Below are 25,916 nucleotides of genomic sequence, written 5' to 3'. Positions count from 1 at the left end.
AGCATTTTGGATGTACTGATGATTCAGTTCTAGTAATCACTTTGTCTTGGACCCAAAGTTATCACAACATATGGTGTCTACTGTATTTTCTTATCATACATGCTGCAATTTACAGAAAATATACTAGCTTATAAATATTTAATTCAGATTATTTAACTTAATAATAAATTTAAAGAAATCAAATTTAAAATATTTCTACTACGAAATTTAAAGATCTTGGTCGCTTGGTAAATCGTGGATTGGAGACCTAATTTTACCAAAATTATGCTATGTATGTGGGCATGGTATCTGCAGATCTCACCGTCTTGGCCAAAGCACTCTCATATTGGTATGGCATGATTACATTGATATTCTCATTATTAGTTCATAATATTTAAGCCTGATCTAATATATATAATCTATTAAAATAACATGGCTTTAAGGTATGTCAAAATTTGATGCTTAAAGTTACTTTGTAGAGGGAATCATGAACATCAAATTGTCACAAGAGATTTAATTGAAATTAAACATAACCAATACTCCTGCCAAACCAACTGGTCGTTGAAGATGGTTAGCAATATATAGAGTACATTTTACCATCTGTTTCACATAAATATTTACAAGTGGAAATAGAAGTTGATTTGGAAAAATAGAATAAGCATCATTATTCATGATGCTATTCGATTTTTGGTGGATAGATAGTTTCATTTTTAGGTGGGATAGATAGCATGTCATTCCAACATAAGTAAAATCTTTTAATTAAAAAAGAAACAAAAACTAGCACATTTTCTACAATTAAAATAAAAATTTTGACTTCCTATGTTAAATGTGAGCCATAGCGGTGTAATAGTTAAGGTCTCAAAATCAGGGTGAAAAAAATTTTTAGATCAAAACTGGATTCTGCCAAAAAAATCCATTGTATATGTGGGCCTGGTGTATGTTTAATTTGCAATGAAAGTCGGACATGATCCTTGATCCTCTCTTGAGTGGAAGTTCGAAGAACAGAAGACAAAGATGCTTAAAAAAAATCTACCCAGTAGCAGTATAAAGTTGATTAATATATATATAGTATATTGTAAATGGTCATTATAAATAAAAAACATCTGAAATATTTGATAAAATTTCTATGAATCTAAAACGAAATTTACTAATATGTTCCCCAAAACTGAGAAAAGCATAAAATTTATATTACATTTTAAAACTTGTATGATGTTGTTTAGAAACTTAAGTACACATTTTATTTAATCATTAATTATAATAATTTGAAATACTCTTAGCTATTAACGTGATTCATCCTATCATAAAAATTAACTATTACAAAATCTGATAAATATTTCTTCAGGACTTCAAACTAAGCTTTTTAAAAGAAAATTAAATAAACATAATGTATCAAGATAACTGAAAAATGCTTTCTACATTATATAGCAAATAAAACTTGTTTACAAAAATTATATTTATTATGATATATAAATAATACAAAAATTATCAACTATACATTTTTCCAAAAGTTTTGAGATTCCTTATAATACAAATAGTATAAGTTTTTATATAATATGTTCATTATTTTTTTTATAATTCTTCTTTACCTTTCTTCTTGCTTTTCTGAAAAATAAAAATAATTCTATATTTTTGATGCATTAAAAACTTAGTTAAAACATGCAATATTATATTTCAAATATTGCTAGAGTTTTTAAAACAAATAATTTATTTGGTATTAGAATAATCAAGCCAAATAGATTGCATAACATCAATTTGAAAATGTTAAAAGTTGTTACATGTTTTGGTTTTAAAAAAATGATTCATATTCAATGTGATTCAATTCAAATGTGATATACTACAAAAAAGTAACATTCATTTGCATGAATTTTGATAAAAATGTAAAAGCAGTATTTATGTGAAATTTGGTACATCAAAATGAATAAGAAGTACACATTGCCATCTAAATAAATGTATTTTGTGTAAACAAAATGATTATTAATTTAGAATGCCCAACATAGTCATGTCTCAATAGTTTAATTTTTAAATCATTAAAGATACACATATATTTCTAGTTGGAAAAATGCTTTAAATAAAATAAAGAATAATTTTTTTGAGTCAATATATATACAGCTGAAAAAATTTATAAAATAATTCTGTATGCAGTTTCACACTCCTAGTTTTATTAATCTTATTTTATAAAATATTCTTAACACTCTGACATTTAAACAAATAACAACACCAAAAGTTTCACATTCCTGGGATTAAAGTTGTTCAAGTCATGATTATACTATTTAAGTGTATTTCAATGGCTGTCTTGAAGATCAGTTAATCAATGGGCATTACTTAATTGAGCAACCAATCATTGGTTTAAAATGATAAAAATCAAAGCTTCATAACTGAAGCAATTTTGGTTAGAGGAAAATGGAACTTTATTAAAATAACAGTGTGCCAAAAATACTAAAAGTGAGTAAAAAGAATAATAATAATAAAAAAAATGTTAAAAAAGAAATCACATTTTTTGAGGAGTATATTTATTGATTTATACAACATAAGTCATTTAGAGTATTTTTCTAATTGCAAATATATGCTATTAGTAATGATTTAGAAATTAGTGATTGGACCATGATTCAAGCAGACACTTTCTATATTGAAGAACAAATTTATATTAGTTTCTAAATACACTTTAAAATTTCATTTTGCTAAAATTGTTCTACTCAAAAAAAAAAAAAAAAAAAAAAAAAAAAAAGTCATGAGTATTTTAAGTAAAGAAATCCATATTTTTGGTACTATCTTTTTGAATGGAAAGAAAATAACCATCAAATTACTATGCAATTTGATCATATTTAAAATAGCAATTTCAAAATGCTATAAAATATGAGTCTATCATCAAAATGATCCAACATTTGACTTGAATGCATGTAAAGCAACAGAATTTTCCTTGGTAGGAAAAGTTATTGATAACCAATGTTGCAATCTTCATAAAAAAATGTTTATAAAAAAACCAACAAGGAGAACATCATTCAAAATAATATTAAAAAAAAAAGGGGGGGGGGGAGTTTTCAAATACTAGAGACTTTCAAAGTATTTTTTCCCTAAGCAAAACACCCCACCCCCATTGCTTCATACATACGTAGGTCAGATCATTTTGACTAGTTTTTAATTTATATTTTAGCATTTACATTAACTTATAATCATACTGTATTTTAATGCATTTTGAAAATAATAAGATAAATGCACATTAAACATATATCTATTTAAGAAAAATAATTTTTTTGATCAATAAAATTTATTAATGATATTTTTAATATGCTATAGCAAAATATATTAGAAATAAAAAAATTAAAATATTTGTAAAAATTCAAAATTTTGTAAAATATATATAAAAAGAAAAAAATGCCAAAAAGCAGTACACTCCCACAACATCCAAGGAAGATAAAAAATATTGAAGTGAAAACATAAAAGAAGCTAATATAATATTTACCTTTGAACTATACTTCCCATGATATTCTTTATTTTCTATTGTGACAACTTCTAAACGCTCTTGTGCAACTAAGAAGTCTTTAGCTTCCCAGGCTTGACTGCCATCTTTAAACATAAAAATTACTCGGTTAGGTCCAATAGGATATCTAGAATAAAATAATTATTTTTAGACAACAAAGAAATTTATTTTTTATTACAGTATGATTCCTAAAGCAAAGACTTACTATATATGCAAAACTTAGCTTCAAGTAACAAAACATCGTTTTCAAGAGGTAAAAGAAAATTCGAATTATAAAATAAAAGCAATGGTTAAAAAAAATAAAGGGTTTAGTTAAATGATAAAGTTTTATAAATATAAGTGCTCATGAAAAAAATTAAACCAGTGATAAATAAAACAAAAATGACTTAGTTTGGAATTTCCAGAATTAATTCAATTTAAATCATAATATTCACACATGCATGTACACAATTAAAATTTTGTGTTTACAAACCACGATATCAAAGTTTTCTTACCAAAATTATATCCAAGTGCTAAGAAAAAATTTTGATTTAAGAATTATAATCAATCGTCAAATCAACTTAATATGAACTAAAGATGTAATGAATTATCAAAAACCTTAGATAAGTACAACAAATAATGAATAGTTAAAGTATTCTTTTAAGACATACAAAAATGAAAAAAAGATTATCTACAAGAATTTTCTCAGTACTTCATTATACACAAAAAAGCAAAGACATCTTTCAAATGAAGCATTTTCTTTCTTCAAATTATTCAAAAAGTAAATAAGCAATATGCAGCATTCATAAAATAGAGAAGTATAAATCTTAGAATGATAATACATGTGTTAATTACTGTGTGTGTATATAATACATTATAATTGGAACTTGGGACATCTTCCAAATGAAAACCATTTTTCTCATCAATCAGTTCCAATTTCCAGGGAGAAATCAAGTATGTAATTTTTTTTAAAGCTTTAAAGATCCATCAGTCTAAAAAGAAATAATATGCTAATATTTATCAACTATTTAATCTTCAAAACTTTCTGCATCAGGTAGATTATAACTACGATGTCAGTATAATTTCCAGGAAAACTTCTAAGATTTAAATCTATTTTAAAATCACATTGCCATAAATATAAATTAAAAAAACCATTTTAGTACAAGCTGTCAAATAATAATTGCATATTTTATCAACAATTTATTACCTATCAACATTGATGTGATTATTCATCAAACTGCTTTGCCAAATCCCAGTTATTTCTTCAGTTTCTTGTTCTGTAGGATTTCCTGCAAAATATGAAGAGCATTTTAAAGTAAGATTTATTTGTACAAAGAAAAAAGTTCAAATAACAAGCAGTTTTTGTAATTAACAAAAACTTCTTCCATATTTCAGTACATCAGGGAATTGAAAATATCAGATAGCCACATAATTATCATAAGTATTTGCAATAAGGATCACAACTTAATTCAAGTTATTATTTATATTACTTTATCATAGTATAAGTGAGTAAATATGAAAAAAATATGATTTTCATAAAAAAACTCTTCCAATGCTTTAACATTTAGTAAATAATAATTTCATAAAGAGACATACTCCTAGAATAATTTTAGCTATTTCATCAATTTTTACAAAGCGGATGAGACATTTATACAATTATATTAATTTTTACAAAGAGGATATATATTATGTAATTTACACTTAGAAAATATAGTATGTATTTACAAATTATAATAAGCACACTAGGATCTTTCATGTCAGTCAGCATAATTAAGTGAGAGAGAGGAGATTCATGATCTCTGTCATAACAGACTCAATAAAATAATTGTTTTGATTCATAATCAGTTCTATATAAAAACAGGAGGGGGGGGGGGATCTGGGACTAAAGAAGAAAGTTTAAAAGCAGATGCTCAGGTAAAATTAAGCAAAAGTAAATCATAGAAGATAATTAAATCTTAACTAAAATAATAGAAGGTATAATGATAAATGTAACACTGCAATATTTACTGCAAATAAAAAAATGAATATAAAGGAAAATGAATGAACAAAAATTAATTTATTTTCCTTTTAACTAAAAGTTTTAACCAAATTTTTAAGATTAATTCAGATGCATATAGTCAACTGCACAATCTATAAACCAAATTCTACAAGTTAATAATTTCCACTATTAATTCCATTTATTTCAAGCAATTTTTTTTATATATATAAATTATCATCCTAATCATATTCTAAAATGGTGTCTTTTAATTTATTTGGTTTCTGTCCCTATCTTTTAAGCTTCTCTTGAAAATCTTAATAACTAGAATACAAAGAAAAATCTAAAAGTGAAAATTATACATTAAAAATTTGTAATACTGCTTTTCAATGCAGTAAGTCTAGTATGTAAGATAGATGAATAAGTGTATAGAGACCAATGAAATATGATCATGGTGGCAAAATTGGAAGACCTGAATATTCAAGAATTTTGGCCATATCTCAATCAGGATTGAAGATATATCCTTCTGAATGGATTTTTGAATTTCTTCACAATTAAATTGTACATATAATTAAATTTAGCTAAAAACTACCTTATGATTATATTTTAATTTTCTTACCAGATACAGAAACAAAAGCCATCAATGTCTTTCCTTTTTTGGACAATTTCAATAAATCCTCAGGATTTTTTGTATCAAGATTAGACATATCTATTTTAGGAGGTGGTCGCAAATGTTCCGGTAATTCATCAGGTTCTAAAGGTTCATCATCTTCCTAAAGAAGCAGAGTAATGAAATTTCAATACATTATTATTATACAATATAATTAAAATATTAAGAACAATATTGTAATGCTAATTTATTGTTTACCAAAACTTAATCGATTTGATAAAAATATTATAAATCACTTTTGTTTATTTGATAAACACCAGTCAATAATTCTGGATTAATGAAAAGGATTTCAATAGTTCATGATACATGGATAAAATAATCATTTATTGTTAAATAAAGCATTAAAAATACCATATATGAAGCAAATAAATAAATTAAAAAAATATTGTCATCAATATACTGATGCTTAAAAAGAAGGAAGGTAAGTTTCTTTTTTGTTTTTCTGTGATTTGCCTTTCATATAAAAATCACACAGTTCACAGAGAATGATGTAAGTATAATTTAGAAATTTTTTCATTTTTGAAATCCATTATCTATCTATTTTTCATCTATCTACCATCATCTATTTTTGAAAGGTACAATGATGTGCAACAAATACTTTGCAATTTTAATATGCAGAAAATTGTACTATATGAATATTATTTTTGGTATCAGTAAAAGATTACTCACCAACAAATGAACTCAGAAGATGGTTTTCAATTGGCTAAATGGGTTAAAAAATTATATATTGCAAACATAATCAGTTTAATAATTTTATCAAATAATTTAAATTCCTTTTGAAAAAGATTTACATTGTCATATACATAACAGAAACTATATAAAATATTTTATTTGATTAGTGAGTATATTAATGAAAATATTTTTTTGTAATTATTCTCATAGAAATATTTGGTATTTGTGAATATTTATAACACCCAGGTATTAATGTCAAGCAAAAGAGAAATATAATGGAGTTTTACAACAAACTTGGCATAAGTCTAAAAATTACTAAGTAAACAAGAAAGGGGGGGGAGGGGTATAAAAATTCTAGTATTTTGTTTAGAAAAACAGATTAAAAGGGATTTTATTGTAATTGGTACAAATTATTAAATTTTTGATGTCAGTTTTCTTAATCATAAAATTATAATTTGCACAAAGAATTAATACACTCAGAATAAGAAACAATCAAAATGAATAAAAGTTGCATTCTCAACTCAGCTCATGAATACCAAGAAATATGATTTATTAGATTAAATAATGGCGTCTGGACATTCAGTTGACCAGTTGACCAATAGGGTTAATGCAATTACCCTATTATAATTAGTTGTCGGTCGGATGGGGGTTGCCATATAGAAAGATTTATCGCCAATCTAAAAAAATCGCGCCAAGGGTGACCGTACAGTAAATCTGATCCATGAGTCTTTTAGTGGGAGTTCAACAACTCAGAAATGAGCAGTTCTGAGAAGTCCTCAAGGAATGCATCTAAAGGGTTTTGCAAGCATTTTTTCTTTGGAAATTAAATACCTCCTAATGAAATTTGTATAAGAATTTCATTTTAAGATTTTATAAGATGCTTAAAATTAGCATTTTTTATAAATAATTTTTTTTTTAATAAAAGCCACAAAAACATAGTTCACAGTATTTATTAATCTCTGTTAGTCATCTGTATTTGCTACAATAGTATTCATTCGAATGAATTTTTATAAAATAAATGAACTGTATTGAAATCAATGATTTGGTATTAAAGAAAAGAGAGAGAGAGAGAGAGAGAAAAAAATGAATAATATTCTTTAAAATGAGAATGGCATCCTTTAGAACTCCTTAAATAGTAAATACAGCAAATAAGCATATGTAATATAATTTCATGAATTTGAGAAACAGGCAGTTTGAAGAATCAGAAGAGAATTTTATATATTAGCCTTAGTATACATTTATTTTATTTATAATGTAGTATAGATAAAATAGGACATTTATGAGTTTTTCTTATTAAAAATTGTTGAAAACAATGATAGAAAAATTGAATCTTCTCCCATTATAGAATATAAATTTTTAGGTTTTCCTTATCTGATTCTTTTTGAAAGTATTTCCAAAATAGAAAATTACATAATATATAGCCTCCAAGATATTAGATAAAAAACACTATTGTTTTTAAATAGTTTATCTTTCACTGGAATTTATCTACTGAAATTTAAAAAATGCGTGTGTGTGTTTTTTTTCCTCAGAGAATAATGCAAGTGAGAAATTACATCTTGCTTATAAATTTATGAGTGAAGTTATCATGAACTATGCATAGTTTCCAAGATGTTTTGCTCAAGTACACTCAATTGAAATCCTAGTTATTGAAATATTTTATTTATTTTAAAATGATACAGTACAAATACATCGTTTAAAGTATGTTTTAAGTATAGTGCTTTATGTTTGACAAATATTTTTCCGGTTGCTAATGGTATCACCCACATTACATGTTTTGTGTCTCTGTTATTGCAGATACAAAAATGCTATGAAAATAACGCACTTTAGACAAAGAAAATAAGTTATTTAAAAAGTTAGTTTCAACTCAAAAGTTTACAAACCTCCCACTGATCATATAAGCGCTCCAAATCTGCATCGGTGTAGTCTCTGATATCTTTTTTAGCCCAATCTGGTTTTTCTTTTTTATCTGGTTTTTTACTGTGCATTTCTTTAATAGTTACTAAAAGAATAAATAGAAATATAATAATACGAAGTTTCAACATCTTAGACTTAATTATGATAACATCAAATACAAGGCTCGGCAGCAAAGCATCAACAATGATTTAAATACCCCGACTTCTTTGAATTATAAATACAGTTACCGTAATTCTATAAACTAGTTCTCTTTTGGTGACAGTCATTACCAACAGATGTTGTGTCTCATGAAATATGAAGTACGGAATATGCAAGTAAACATCTCAAATTACTGTTGTTGAAAGCAACATTTTTTATTTATATATTTTTTATTTCCTACACAAATACATTAACTGATACAAAAGTTGTGTATTAGCCTCAATACCACAATACAATTTGTATCAATAATTAAATTAAACAAAAAAAAGTTGATTGAACTATTTTATTTCCTTAAAAAGAATTTTAGAAATGTAATAAAGATGCTTTCATTTTTTTTTTTTTTTGCATTGAAAGTTAATATATATATTATCGTCATCGACTACTGATTCGTCTGTTTATTTATAAAATGGAAAAATCCGCGGGAAAAGTTGAATTTTGTTAAACTTTTTGCATTTTATTTTTTAATTCTATTTAAATTATTGTTTTTATCATCATGTCAACGACATATATGAAAGGTTAAAATCATATCCATTTACTCTAATGATGAACATATATCTACTATTTCGAATAAAATACATTCTAATTAATTTTTCTTATATGCGTGATAATTTTTGTTGTACGAAATCGATCATTCTAAGATTTAATATTTTCTTGACTGAAAAGGATAAATAATTAAGAAGGAATGTGAAGTTAAATATTAGATACTTGAGTATTTTCGATGAACAATCAATTATTTTTCTGAAACAATTTCATTATATATATATATATATATATATAAATGTATACTTTACTCATACCAGAATCATTGTATGTTATATATCATTTTATGTAACATTATACATTTATAGATGATTTTAAAAATCATTCTGTAAAATCCATGTATACATTTCTGTATAAAATTCATGTATGCAATCCTGACTGTTTTTCATTCATAATATTTTAACTCTTTTTTCCAATTTTGCTTAGCAGTCAAAAGAATTTTTTTATGTCTAAAATCGCTTTTTGCTTACTTTAATTTAATGCTTAACTAATGGCAAATATGTATTATTTTACAAACAAAAAAATGTAAATAGACTTTCTGGTACTTGTCTATTAATCGCTTGACATCAATTAATCTCCCCTCCCTCCCCACCAAAAAATCAAACATACCAATGATTGCATACTAGGTTCTTTCATTACTAAAGTTTGATTAGTAATGTAAGTATTGGCATTTTAAGAGTACCTATTTTGTATATTCATTGCACTTTTCTATTTTTTTTCTTCAGAAAATCTGCAAATAGACATTATACATATACTCAATAATTATTTTTAGTAGTCCATTATTAAAATCCTTTTCTTTGACTTTGTTTTTGTATAAAATTAAATGTCAAGATATACATACATTATTTTTTCTATGTTTTAGATGAACATCCTGATGTTTTAGCTCGTAAATTTTACCAGTCTACATCCCATACAAATGCAGGGTAAATTCGGTTTTGATCTGTTATTATTTTTATCAAAAAATTCTGCATTTTCTTATATTATTTATAAAATTTAGAGAATGGAGTGAAAGCATTTTACATCTGCGCAAAATCTATAAAGAGCTGAAACAAAAGCCTATACCTGTCGATTTAAAATCAAGGTAATTAGAAATTTTTTATGAACTACTGTATTTTTGTTAAAATAAATTAATATTATATATATATATATATATATATATATATATATTAATGTTTTCAAAAGAACATTTAAATTTGCTTAAAATAATTTGAGAATAGACTTGATCTGTAAAAATACTTACACATTTTTGAATTATCAAATTTTTGCCTCTTGAAATAAATTGATTCGCTTTTAGGCTAGATGGACCATCAGTATCTTGGGAGATTTTCAGACGTTTAAATCCAGCATTAGTATATGCAGATTCTCGTACTAAGGTAGACTATAATTTGAATCAATATTATTTAAATACAATATTTGTTCTAAATGCTTATATTTAATGTTAATGAATAATTATATTAATATATTAACTTTATCTCTCTATATTTTTTTTCCTATTTTTCTGCATTAAAGTTCTGTTTGCATGTAACAAAGATCACTTTATTAAATTAAACAATATTAAGATTGATTAACAAGAAACTAAAGGTAACCAATTTAAAGATACATAGAACATTAAATAAAATGTAAGGTCTTTATCGCTGAAACTGATTTTGCTCTGATAGTTTTCTCTTTGTTCTAAAACTGTTCAATATTAATGATTTTTGTGCTCTTTTAGTAATTTTACAGTTATATAATTTCTTCATATTCATTTTTATATTAGTTTATGATATTTTCTTAAAAAATAAACAAAACTTTTTTTAATGGAAATCTTTTAATTATTATTAAAATGTTATTTTTTAAAAAAGAAACAGTTGGTACATTCCTTTTTAAGTGTGAAGGTGCTTCAATCTTAAAGTTAAATCTTGAACAATTTTATTTGTATGAATTTAATTTGTTTTTGAATGATGAGCTTCTTCATAAAATTTAATGTTATATGGAATATTATATATTTAAAAAAAATGTTCTACATGGTATGATATTTTTTAGAATTCTTTTAAATGCTGAAATCAGTAATAGTTAAAATTATCGTTAAATAGAAAGGATTGAATTTTCCTCTTTTAGGGGAGAAAGTCTTTTTTTTATCCAGGCAGTACTTTTTTGATAATTTATTTGAAAAAAAATTTTTTTAATGCCAAATCAAAACATGTTTTTATGATTTTAAATGCGTTGTTTGTACTTCTGAAAGAGTAAAAGGAGATTATTTTTCGTTTTCCTACATTGTTTAAAAATTGTATTCGTCCTCATTATTATCTTAAGACTGAAATTTTAACCTTGATGCCTTTTTATTTTACACAGTATACAAATTTTTATTTACAATTTTTTATTTTTCTTATATATATACTCATTTTACTATCTAGGATTGTATGATTTTCTCTTTTGAAGAAAGATCTGCTAATAATTCTGGTCAAAGACTATTTCTTGTAACACATCCTCAACATCTTTGGTTAAATTATAAGTATGATATTTTTCTTCTTATTTTTAATGATAAAGCTATTTATTTTATTTTCTAGATTTTAATGGATACTTTCAGTTGTGTTAGAATAAAGTCAGATTAATAACAGAAAATTTATATGGAAATTTTGCAAGATAAAATGAAACTAAAAATCTATCTAATAGATTATATTGCTTTTTAATTTTTTTAAAGATTCAATACTTTTTATAAATTTGGATTTTAAATAATATTTGTGTATTATTATTACATACTGTTGCAACATGACTCTGCTTAGTTTCAATATTGCTTTTAGACAAAATCGATGAGAGAATAAGGCAGTTGAATATAGATACTAAAATATAAGTTATGAAATGAAATTATTAATTGATCAAACATCATTACAGATTCTCCATTTTTTCAAAATTTATCTATTTTTTTTAATAAGTATAATAAACATTATGCTAAATATATATATTTTCTTATTTTTTTATGGTAGTGTTTTATTACCCTTCTTTAATATTTTTAAATTTATCATCAGAAATACTTGAATTTTTAAAATATAGAGGCCAGCAATTTCTGTTAAAAATAATGACTTTTTTTATTCATTATTTTCTAATCAGGTTTTGGATTTTAACTCTTTGCTCAAATAATGATGCTCTGTAATTTGCATATTCCATGAATAGAAAATTTAGTATAAAAAAGAACCATGAAATCAGAGCCATATTTCATTAGATGCAATTATTCAAGCATCATACCTAAAAACTGGATTTTTTTGGAATTCTCTCAAAAATTTCTATTTGATAAAATTTGCTGAAAATATTGTTTACATATTTAAATTCATATGAACTGAAAATTTCTAATAACTAAAAAAATTTCATTTTAAATAAATTTAGCATTTTTAAATATTTTTAGGACAGTTAATTTACTCATTGTTTTTATTACTTTCTATGGAGATATTTGATGTCTTATATTTTTAACACTAACTGAAAACTGAAAGACATACTAGGATTTTTTTTTAAATCTGGTTAGTAAATGCTTATTAATTGTAATAAAGACATCCTGATAAAGGGATTTCAGCATATTAAATAATATTAGTGGTAATTTTTACCTCTCTCATAAAATGATCCAAAATTTATATATTTGTCTTAGTTTTGGAATATAATTATGAATAATATTTTGAAATTTCATTTTAATGTGGAAAGTCACACGAACTAGTTTTGATATTGACATCACCATTAAAAAAGAATGTTTATTTAATAAGAATATTATTTTTTTAGTGGAAATGTAAAGAACCTAAATTTCAGAAACTAAAACCCTCCAAGTTCAAAACTTTAAACTGATTGAATATGAAATTTTATAACTGGTGTTCTGGTATATATATTAAAAAAGTTTTGAGATTTGATAGCAAAACTAGATACCAGTGTTGTAAACTTTAATATGAGTTAGGTCCTTTAAGATAATTTTTTGAATAGCTTTAAAAATCATGATTCTCTATCAGATGATTAAAATAACAACCAATTTAAACCATTCCAACTTTTTTAAATTTCAATATATGAAAAATGTATGAATAATTTTTTTCCCTTCAGATTTTGCTTATTAATACCTGCAATATCAAGATAAAACTTTTCTTAATTTAAAATTGTTCATTTTTTCTCTACTTAGTATTTCCCCCTTCCATTTTAGAACACTTTTTATGATTATATTAAAAAATGTTATTATTAAAAAGTTATGTGAATATTTTTATGATTATATTATTTTTACAATGCTGATTTAATTGATATTTACTTATTTCTATTCAATTTATTTTATATTTATTTGTAGTGTGCATTTTTTATTGTTTGTATTGTATTTTGGTATACATATTACATATTTACAATATTAAAAATATTTTAAAATCTAGAACTGTTTCTTTTCTAATCACATTCATATAAGCTAGAATTCTATATCTTATAGCCATTTAACTATAGTATAAATCAGTTGTGCAGCCCAGATAATTTCAATTGATAAATAGCATCTATATATGCATGTAGAAATATTTCCTTTGCTTCACTTAGTAATAAAATAATATAATATAAAATAAAATATTATTTTCCTTTTAAAATAAGATTTTATTTTAGTTATCTTTTAATGCTAATCTGTTAAAAAATATATATGTATGTAACAATTTTCGGAATCCTGACGGCTCTTTAATATGTAAGCATTATTTTATGTGAAGCAGAATGCAGTTTGAAGACAGTGAAGATACTTTTAATTCCGTGACGTCGTTTTATTTCATTTTGAAGAAGCAGGCGTATGTACAAGCGATGAGCTCACAGAACGACACAGAAAAGCTGTTGGACATTTTATCCCTGGTCTTATATAACCTATGATTTTGATAGGGAAAACAGTTCTTCATAGTGCTAATATATTACGAGATTTCGATAGGGATTTTCGTTACACGCGTGGAGAAGGCAGGGGAAACACAGGGAGATTTTAAAAAAGAATTTGCCTCGTCACGCACAGTGTGGGAAAGTTAGATTTTAGCTGATTCAACAATTTAATAAAGCTTCTCTGGAATTAATTAAGTAGAGACAGTGAAATTGGATCACGAAATAAGAGAATGAACTTACTATGGGCTAAATTAAGATAAAATCTTGGAAATTAATTAAGTTGAAATTAAAGTTTAAAATATCATTACATGTGTATACAAAAGTAATATTTTAATTTTAAATATCTATTATAATAAAATTTTTGCATTATATATTTACATGGTATAATTGGTATTATAAAAGCATATACTTGATTATTAAATACAGAACAGCTATTAATTGCCAAAGACGTCATATTTATTGCAAACAGCATTTACATCATTCAATTTAAAATTTTTTTTAAAATTTTACATTTTTTGCATTTAATTTTTGATGTTTTTTTGCCAAGCAGCATTTTAAAACAAATTACTTAAGATATCACATTAGTCTATTGGCCATGTTCATCAGTGGTATGCCCTTAAGTCAAAAGTTCAAAAGCGTCGAGTTAGTATATAAGTACCTAAATGAAATATTTTCTTGATATATATCTTACTTTTAATGTTTATATATCTTACTTATAATATTTATATATACCACTTTTCATTATTAATTTTATTTCTATTTAAATGTTATTACATTAAAAAATTTTTCTTCTCAGGTCACGTCCTTTGGAGGCACGATGTACATATGAAGTGATAAGAGAAGGTGAAAATATTATTAATTTAGTAATTGATTGTATTTAATAATTTTGAAATTAAAAAAACCCTGAAATCTTTATTTTTATTTGCATTTTTTTCAGTTGAGTTCTAAAGTCCTTCAAACTGGTTATTTAATTATTAATCAATTGTTAAAAAATTTTTGTTAATAAATGCATTTGTCTTTAATTTTTTATTTGATACTATCTTTTTTATATTTTGCAAAAATTTATATTATTGTTTCTAATTTTATTTTAAAATGATATTTGAATAGGTTTGTACCTTTGTACTGACTCATATATTATTTATAAACATGTTTTAAAAACTGCTTTTGTCACTAATTGTCAGTTATCTTTTCTTTGCCTGCTTAGGAGTACCATGCAAGCTTTATTTTGATTTGGAATTCTATAAGATGTATAATGCACATAAAGATGGAATTAAGATGACTAAGATATTTATAGAGGTATACATTTTAATTGTTTCTTAGAATTTAAATTTTTTTAAATAGTTCATGTTTATTCTTTTAGTGTTAATTCTTTTTTGTTATTAATAAAACTAATTTCCTTAATTTAGTGTGTTATCATCTCAATATTTGAAGATTTCAACTTGAAAATTTCAACTTCAGATGTTTTATGGTTGGATGCAAGGTATGTTTAATAATTGAGTACTCCATAATACTTAATTTTAATAATTTTTTGAAAACATGATCTTTAATTTAAAAAAATATTATGAAATCATTAATAAGGCAATGATGTATATTATATAAACATGATACATTTCTGCGAAAATGTGGATTTCAGCATTATTTGGCATCGATTTTTTTCATAATTAAGATTGATTAATTTTCTTTCATGTAATAATTCTGCAATATTTTAATAACTCCCAAACATTTTCTACAAATGTATTTATTTTATTGTTTCATTAATCAAACAGTTTATTTCTAAGAGTTTATGTTTGGTACAATTCATTATTTTATAAAGTTCAGCTTTCTTTGTCCCAAGCCTTATTATAAATGCTTATAATAGAGTTATGAGAGATAATTCAAATTTATAAAAGGTAATAAAAAGTAGGATGTTTTTCCCTTTCTCATTGTTACAATTTCATATTGCATGGAAGAAGAAATGAATTTTTAGTAGTGCAGTTTATACCAGACATAAAAGTTGAAACTTTTGTCTCAATTTGTGTAATTATCTCCAAACAATTTTACTCTTTTTATTTAGATTATTAAATAAATGTATAACAGATTATCTAGTTAATTAGAATATGAGTAAATTGATATCTTTGGGAATTCAAATTAACTTGGAGGAGAAATCAAATTTTGATGAACAACTATTGATTATTGAAACATACATCATAGTTGTTTCCACTTATAAGATTTTCACTGCTGTAAATTTCTTTTATTTGAAATTAGCCATTTATGATTATCAGTTAGTTCACCGGAATTATTGTTGTATTAAATCTCAGTTAAAAGCTTAGTGCTTTTAACTTTTTGTTTACAAATAATATAACTTGTATATCAGAAATTTCTTTTTATCTTTGCTTGTGGGCCAGTACAACTATTGTACCAGTATTGACTTAGGATTTCATTACACTGAGTAAATATTCCAGTAGTGCTCTAACTGCCCCATGAAATCATTTCCCTACTGTGTCATGTCCCACAGGGTCAGGAAATTTCTGTTAGCAGAAGTTCAAAATCAGTGTTGACCTTAATGAGTTTTGCAAGCCATGTTTTAATGCCTTTTTTTTTTTTTTTTTGTCTCCAAAAGATCCTTTCTTAGGATGTATGGAATGAGTAAGCTTAATTTCGTTCAAGAAATATACTCAGTTATTTACTTAGCATTTTCAAGTTTTTCTTATTTAAGGCCCAAAGTTAGAGAAAAACTTTCAAAGTTTAATTCATAAAACCTAAAGTTAATTGTTTTCTCAACAAAGTATTTTTAAACTTGGCATATTGATAGCTATGTAACTTTAGCGATTTTAGATGCCATGCTATGCCATTAATAACACATTTTTTATAGTGCTTTGTGACTTCTTAATTTACTGTCATTTGGATAAAATTTGCTTTTAAATTTGAAAAAGTTAAAAAAAAATAATAAATAACTTATTTCTCAATTACAAATTCTGCAGAATATATTTCATGATTTACATAGTTTCTCTGATTAAAAAAAAACATTCAGCTTATTACAATAACAAAGCAAAACATCAAGTTAAAAATGCAATACTCAAAAAGTGTTTAAAAATATGCAAACATTAAAAAATCTTTGTCATTTTTTTTTTACTTCTAAAATTAAATTTTAGGTATATTTATCGTGTTATTCAAAATTTTTACTATAACAACTTTTTATGTGGGGATATTCTGTATAAAAAACAACATTGAACTTGAAGTTGAATTTTCATATCTTGATCATCAACAATAGGGAAGAAAAAAAAAAAAAAAAAGTTTGAAATGTTAATAGCAACAGTGAAAGCAATTTGAGTTTTACTTCAACAATGATATATATTGCAAAATAGGTTTAAAATATATTTAAATTTATTAAAAAAAATAAAAAATAGATTATGCAATAAAATAATAGATACCATTTAAAAGACAATTTTTAAAATTTTAATAGGATGTCAAAATCTTTTTCTAGTGCAGTATTTTTGGAAGCTCTCACAGAAAAATGCTGTAATTTTGTTTCATTTTAAGCTAATTCAAATTCTATTTAAAAATTTGAAGGAAAAAAATCGTTTGGAATTGTATATTCCTGTACTCCAAAATTTATATGCATCAAGTTTGGGGAGAGCTCTTTTTTTTCTTGTCAAAACCCTTTAGTCTGCAGAGCACTAACATATGCATATACATCCTTATTATAGTTAAAAACCATGATGCATCTTATATTTCTGTTGTAAACTTACACATTCATGAAAACTTTGTTTTTTCCTCCCTGTGATTATATTTTTGTGAACTGTATTGTTACTTTTATATTTTTACTGGACAGATTTGTGGTAGATTTAAAAAACAGTGATATAAATAGTGGAATTGCAGCTAATATAGGATTTTATTTATTTGCTACATGTTTTATTATTGTGTAAATAATATTCAGTATATATATATATATATATATATATATATATATATATATATATATATATATATATATATATATATTGGTATAGTGAATTTCTCTTTTCTTATGTTTTCCAGCACAGAAAAAAAGTATAGCTGTCACTTAATTTTACAAATGAAAGATTTTGCATTTAAAAATAATTTTGAGGCTGGTAAGTTATTTTTCTATTCTTAATGAAATTAAACGTAAATTTGTTTTAAATTCTACAAAAACTGGATTTATATATTTAAACACTTTATGAATGAATTCTTTAATAAATACAATGTTGAATTTAAAAATTGGGATTAAAATGGAAAAGCTCACCCTCCAGAAATGTATTGTATTTTCTAATGATACTTAAATTTTTTTATTCCTTTTAGTTATTTAATTATCATTTTCATGAATCATAAGCTAACATATAATGTATGTACCTTTTAGGTGATTTTGTATCATCATTGATTTATAAGATAAAAAGAAAAGCTGAAGGTTCCAGTGACACCAGTTTTGGTTGGCCTTTGATAGAGGAGCTAAAATATATGTTTGTTAATGACAGTGACGGAAAAAGTGTCCACTTTTGTGATGCAGGTATTATTTCTGTAAAATTCATAAATTTATATAGGTATTTCTTTATTTGATTTTTCTTATTAAAAGCATGTTTCCCTCTCTCTTTTTAATTTATATATCTATATAAAAATTTGAATGGAATCTGTAGATAAATTTGCAAACTTACTTTTTTTTTCTTATCTTTTATAGAGTATTTGCACCTTTTAGGAAAAACATTTCTGATTTTATTATTCTCATTTTTGTTTACTTTATTGTATTAGAAAAATTATATCTTCATATTATTTATACATTTATTTATCACATGTATTATATTTATTTTTAGGGTAATAATAAGTTAGAAGAAAATCATTTTCCTGATAATTTGTTACATTAAATAAAATATGTGGTAATCTTGATAAAGGTCTATTTGAAGTTATAGATATTATTCTATAAAATCAGTCATTATCAGGGAATTTAAAATTTAATATGTATTTATTTTGCATATGTTTTTTTTTTAGTTTAGTGTAAACATTTTGCAGATTTCATCTCCATTTTGTTTTGAACTTTATTTTTGGAAATGCATTAGCCAGAATTCAAAAACAAATTGGAGATAATCTGTTATTGCTAGATTTTAATACTTTTACACATTTAATTTATTGGAGAGTGATTCATTGTATATTTTTAGGTGTGTATACTAAAAACCGCAATTTCCGAATATTCCTGTCTACAAAATATGGCAAAAATGCACCATTGCTTCTTTCACAACATAATCAATATATGTTTTGCACTGGTGCAACATATACTGATAAAAATGAAGTTATTTTTTATGATTCTCTTGTTACTTTTTTCAGGTATGTTTAAGCATTATACAACATTATACATTTGAATTTACATTATGAATTTTTAAAATTCTATATGCAGTATAAAGTCATCTTTTAACAAAATAGTATTATAGTTGAAATTAAATATTTGAAAGTTTTTGCATTTGAAATATTTGAATAAATATATTTGAAATATTTTTCATTTTAGCTAATAATTTGGTCTCTTGCAAGGTTTACATTAAAAAAAAATCTATGTTAATATTTGCATTTCATAATTAATGACATGACTGGTGTAAAATATAGATTGCACTTTAAATTCACTAATTTATTATTTTATCTTTTAATCAAGAAATGGTTCCAACTTCACAAAGCTTTTAAGTTATGATACAGACAGAATCCCTGAAAAAATTCCCACAAGTACTTTATCATCTAGAAGAAAAATTGATATTTCTGGTATGTAATATTATTATATTTTCTTTACTTTGCAAGTTAGAATTGTGTGAAGTATTTAGTGATATTTTAAAATAAATTTATCTCCCTGAAATTTATTTGTTAGTGAGTTCATTTAAAAATGATTATTTTTAAGAATTTCATTTAGCTGAGCTGGCATTATATATAAGAATATTTGTTCTAAAATTGTACTTTCATAAGAAAGAAATTATATCCAAAGACCTTATTTTTAATACATGAGAGATTTTATTCTAAAGTATTTCATTGCACATTCTTCTGACAATTTATTTAAACAGTAAAAATCTTGATATTCTTGATGTTGATCTTGTATGGTAATCAATATTTTTTTTTTTAATCAAAGACAGTCCAAAATTTCCTACAGTATGTTATCAGATTAACAATTTGATGAATATTTTCTTTTACCCTTAATTCTTTCTTTTTTTTTTTTGAAATTTTATCTTTCATAGCCCAAGTGAAATCTTTCATTCTCAATTAATTTTTTTTTTGTCAGATTAGAATTCACTGTAAATACTGATTAACAATAATATTGCTCTCTTGATTTTTGAATTCATGGTATATTCTTTTAATTAATCATATGATAAAAAATGAAACATATTTATGTAATTTGTAAATATTATGTTATTAATACATTGATTAAGTAATTTTATTATGTGTTTAAATATTTATTATTATTATTGCTTCTATTTATTTGTTAATATTATTATCAAAAATAACCATTATGTTATAAATTAATCTTTCTGAAGTTGTATGTATGTTTTTTATGAAGTATTTGTAATATCTTGATAGGTACTCCTCAAAATAGCAAATCTCCTTATCCTGAAGTTGATAACTTTATTTTAAATGTAATTAAAGACAACATATCAGTAGGGTTCATTCGTAAATGGTCTTATCTACAAACTGAAGACATTTTAGTTTATGAAATTGGAAATTATCGATTTTGTCACAACATTGGTCGCCACCATAAAAGTAATAATATTATGTAAGTATTTAAAATGCCATTATACTTACTTTTATTTATAAAAGTTTAATAATTTTTTAGTGACTTAATGCTTAAATTTCATTCTTTTATTTTTATTATATTATTTTTTCTAAACCTAAAAAATTAATGAGGTGCTATTAGCTAATTAAAAGTTCATAAATATGTTTATGGATAAATATTTATATTCTTGCAACAACTTTATCTAAAAAATTTATTCTGATTTTCCACTTAGTTGTAAAATGCCATTTTATTTTATAAGGTTTATTGTTGATATGAAAAGAAAAATTTACTACCAGAAATGCCATGATCCTGAATGCCGAGCACAATGCTACAAATCTGCATGTAAGTGTTCGAATTGATTTTCTAACTTTCTTTCAACTCTAATTTTATAGTTTTTTCATTTTATAGTAATTTTTTCTTTTTGCAAATGCATTTTAATTGAACAAAGAATTTATGTGATGTATTTGTAATGGAAATCACTATAATTTTGTAATGTTTTCAAAATTTATGAAAAATATAATGGTCTTTCCTCTGTCATAATTCTGTTCTTCTGTTATGAAAAAATGATAGAATCAACTTTCTTCAAAAAATTAAAAAGAAATTAAACTGGCACATTTATTTAAAAAATATCGCATATATTGTTAATTTTTGGGATGTTGAGTTATTCATTCTCTTTTTTTTTCAATTCAATGCCAATTGTTTCAATTTATTAAGAAGTAAATCTTAATTGTAAAAAGAAAAATTAGTAATGAATGTAAAGAAGTTTATTTAGAATAAATTAAGAAGTAAGTCTTAATATGAAGAAATAAAATCTTATTTTTCCTTGATGATGTTTTAATTATATTTTAAAATTTGTTTTGAATTGTAAATCATGAATACTGAAAAGCTTTATTCAGTTGATGCATTTAAGTGACCTCAAAAAAAAAAAAAAAGGTTACTCTCATGCAAAGAGTTTTTGATTTTCTGTTATGTAAATATAATGTATAGATTCAATGCATTTCTCGTTTATTTTCAGCAGAACTTTAAACATTAAATATGATAATTCTTAATTATTGAATATGAACAAATTAATACTGTAATTATTTTTAATTTATCCTAAAGAAAGAATGAATAAATAAATGTATAAAAGCAAGAAATTTTTTTTTAATAATAATGTGATTAAAGTGCTTATATATTATTAAAAAGTGCTATATATGATTTTGTGGGAGCTATTGTAATGTGTAAAATGAATGTATTTTTAATGATAATTGAAGAAATGATATGATTGAAATAATTATTTTTAACACATGAAAGGGTGTTAATTGATGTGTCTTGTTGAGTGTTTGCAATTTTTATGAAAATAAATTTGATGCCAAAGTATTTATTCTTTCTTGCAAGTTAAAATAAAAATAATATATATATTCAGAATATATTAAATGCAATATATATGTATGTATATTTAAATGAAACACATTTTGAAATGTAGCACATTTTACTTTTTATACTTTTTACACAGTTTTTGACATTTGATGCAATTTACATCTTTCGACATTTTTAACACAATTTACCATCATATAACATTCTATTTATATTTCAATTTATACTTTGCTTGTTTATATATTTTTTTCAGAAGCTCATTTTATAAATAGAAAAATTGAGGGAATTGATAATTTTATGAATTTTAAATTGATTGTTTACTTTTTAAAAATTAAAATCTTTCAACTATAAAATATTCTTAAAATTAAAAAAATTATAATGAATATTTTAAAAAACACCAACTATAGTGAAGAATTGTTCAAATGTACAAAACACTATTTTTTATTTTCTGCTAATAAATAAAGTGCTTTTAATCCATTTTAATAGAAGTTATATCATAACATTATAAAATTGTATTTTATAACTTTTTGAAAGTATTTAATCTGTGTTAATTTTATTATTAATTTTTTTAGCACAAAATCTACCAGATAATATCATATCTTTGTACAGTATGCCAGATGATTTCTTTGAGAATGACTGTTTTTCACAGTTAGAAAGTGATTCAAATAATAAATCAAATCTTGCAAGCAAGGAGGTTATTAAAAATGAAGACACTTGTGTAGATGAATTTTTTTTAGATGATGTGTCCCTTGATTCCTATCCTTTTACACAACTTCAAAATTCTAATAAAAATTGTGACGAATTATCAGGCGAAGGAGCTGATATCAATGAGTCTTTAATGGACAATCAAAATTCTGATCTAAAATGTGATAAATCAATAAGTGAAGGAATTAATACCAATGAAACTGTAAATATCAATCAAAATCTTGAAGACAGCTTTTTAGAAGACACAACATTTGATCATTTATGTATGGGAGACTTAGAATCTGAATTTGGGAAGAGTACAACTGAAAATGGTGAGTTCTATCTTATTGCTTTAATTTTATAGTATAATGTCAGTTAACTATTCCTCCCCCCCTTCAGCAGTAGAAATATATAATTTAAAACAACTGTTATTATATTTTTAAACATGAAATAATCTTCTGCCATGTATGTAACTTTAAAATAATGTAAATTGCTTAAAATGGGAATTAAGTAAATAAAGAAACTAAAAATGTAAAATGCTGTATATTATGCAATAAACTGAAATTTCAGCACAAAAGAGCATTGGAATTCAAATCTTGAAGCATGAATAAAATATTGTTTGTTTAATTAAAAGGTGGATAGGAAGGAAATATAAGGATTCATATCTATAATACTCTTAAATTTCTATAATACGCTTAATTTCTATAATACGCTTAATTTAATTCAAAATGGAATGTGGCAACTAATCCTCTTTTTAATTGAGTATAATTTTTTTAATGATTTTTAAAATAAATAAATATTTGTAATTTTCCAAAAATAATTTACATTAAAAATTATTTTTTTTGAATATTTTATTTGTATATTTTAAATCCATGATTGTATAATATTTGAAATTTTGTAACATATATTTAATAATTTAGTAAGGCAATTTTAGTTACAGGCATTGAATTAAAATAGTTGTTTCAAATTTATATAGCTCTTTTAATTTTACCCAAACATCCAGCTCCATAAAATTCTATTCATAAATTTTATTTTACACACTGATATAATTTAATTAGAAGTGAAGAAAGAGTAGAAATTTAAATAATAATTTTTATTTATACAGGAAATTTAAAATTAGAAGACTCCAGTGGCTTCTTTGAGAGCACTTTCATTGAAGATCCATTTAAAGATACGACAGGTGAAGAAATGTCTTTAGAAGATGAAATGATAATGGCTGAGGCTGCAGCAGCACTAGAAGTATCAATGGATGAATCTATAGTTTTAGAAGAAACAATATTTTAGCTATTGTTTACCTAAACGAATCCTTTGGGAAAACAAACAAACAAAACTTTAAAACCTGTATTCATACAATTTTGTATCTGTACAAATAACTAATTCAATTTTTAAAAACCATGACATACCCAAATGAAGGTGAACTGGTAATTGTCGTCTGTGTCAGGAAAAATCTTTCATGAAACAATTCGCAGCAATGCGTCGTTGAGTGAGACAAAAATAAATAAACTAAAATTGCCTTACCATAAAACCTTCCCAAACTGAACTATTATATTCATGTTAGTGAGAATAAATATATGTCAGGCAATGCAATTTTCCTATAGTATAATGTTTTTTTACTCAAATTTAAAAAAAATTATATTTGATCTAATTCTGGCATTTCAGCTATGCTCGCATACATACTAATGATTTAAATCACCCCTCCAAGTGATAGACATTCTATTCTATACACATTGTTCATTTGACTATTTGTATTGATTCCACTAACACCTTTTATTGACAAAAAGTGGATTGCTGAGTGCTAGTAAAATATAAAACATGTCCAGATTAAAGTTGTACTATGGTTCAAGTACAAAAGTAGCTTGTTTGGAGTAATTTATAGCTAAATATTATTTATATATTTATTTGCTTTATTCTTTAATATAACACTTCTAATTGTTTTATATTGCATTTTTCTTGATATACATCGTTACATATCGGGAAATGTCAAAGTTATATCATGAAGAAAAACTCTTGAATCATTGTATAACTTTCATTTGGGCATGTCTTACATTTTTAAAAAATTTGATCTGTATTTTGAAATTTTATTCATTTTAAAGAATATAGAAATAAATATATAAATCTTGTGCTGAACTTTTGAAATAGGCTCTTGTGTCAGTTTTTGTAAAGGTTGATTTAATTCTTAAAAGGGAAAAATGGTGTTTAAAGAATGTAAACATTTTACAGATTATATTTTGCTGTTTGAGGAGCATTGTATTTGGGTTTGCTGATTACATCTTTAATTTTATGAAGTAAATTATGTCTTTATAAAAATGTGAATATATATTAGATGTTTGTTTTTGAATTTATTTGCTACACGTAAAATTATTTTAATCCAATCTTTAATATGTAAATATTTTTGTTATGTTAAGACAACTAAAATATGTTTTACTAAAAATTTTTCATGATACTGCCATTAATTGTTTAACACCAAAAAATCCATTAATTTAATTGTCCAAAACCACATTTTATATTAATTGTCAGCACTTTTTTTAAATAAAAAAATGGAAATATTTTTTATGTATGTGAATTTTATTGCTGTAAATACTTTATAATATTAGATTTTTTTAGTGATTTTGGTTTTGTACATGTTTTAAAGAAAAAATTAATGTACTTGTATAATCATGTTGATATTTTGTTATCGATTTGTAAGAAATAAGATAATATAGAACTTTTGTGAATTCCTGTATTTGATATATGATAGAAAGCTTATTTTTCCAAAGTTCTTTTCTGTGTTTAAATTATTAATTTGTATGTATGTTATGTAAATAAGATTATATAATTTATTATTGAATTTAATATACAATATTTTATAAATTAATTATAAAATGTACTTTTATTGCTGCTAATAAATTACAAAATATTTTTA

The 25,916-nt window shown here is 23.9% G+C and overlaps 2 protein-coding genes across 2 annotated transcripts; one reads left to right on the top strand and one right to left on the bottom strand.

Annotated features, from left to right (window-relative positions):
- Positions 1–1,447: 1,447 nt before the first annotated feature.
- LOC129981383 (LDLR chaperone boca-like) lies at positions 1,448–8,895 on the bottom strand. The gene is made up of 5 exons (XM_056092216.1): positions 8,634–8,895; positions 6,031–6,184; positions 4,644–4,725; positions 3,440–3,584; positions 1,448–1,581 (listed from the first exon to the last, which is right to left on the bottom strand). Exons 1-5 carry the CDS (start codon positions 8,793–8,795, stop codon positions 1,549–1,551), a joined length of 576 nt encoding a protein of 191 aa, XP_055948191.1. The 5' UTR covers positions 8,796–8,895; the 3' UTR covers positions 1,448–1,548.
- Positions 8,896–9,281: 386 nt separating this feature from the next.
- On the top strand, positions 9,282–25,474 carry LOC129981375 (DNA-directed primase/polymerase protein-like). Its single transcript, XM_056092204.1, has 16 exons — positions 9,282–9,380; positions 10,268–10,328; positions 10,403–10,486; positions 10,700–10,778; positions 11,799–11,896; positions 15,038–15,084; positions 15,446–15,537; positions 15,648–15,721; positions 18,259–18,332; positions 18,599–18,745; positions 19,389–19,554; positions 19,874–19,977; positions 20,782–20,974; positions 21,234–21,316; positions 22,903–23,346; positions 24,120–25,474. Exons 1-16 carry the CDS (start codon positions 9,359–9,361, stop codon positions 24,296–24,298), a joined length of 1,947 nt encoding a protein of 648 aa, XP_055948179.1. The 5' UTR covers positions 9,282–9,358; the 3' UTR covers positions 24,299–25,474.
- Positions 25,475–25,916: the final 442 nt, after the last annotated feature.

This window comes from Argiope bruennichi, chromosome 1, assembly GCF_947563725.1.
Source record: "Argiope bruennichi chromosome 1, qqArgBrue1.1, whole genome shotgun sequence".
NCBI lineage: Eukaryota > Metazoa > Arthropoda > Arachnida > Araneae > Araneidae > Argiope > Argiope bruennichi.
The sequence above is the reverse complement of the archived record's forward strand: the minus strand, read 5'-3'. Positions and strand labels throughout refer to the sequence as shown.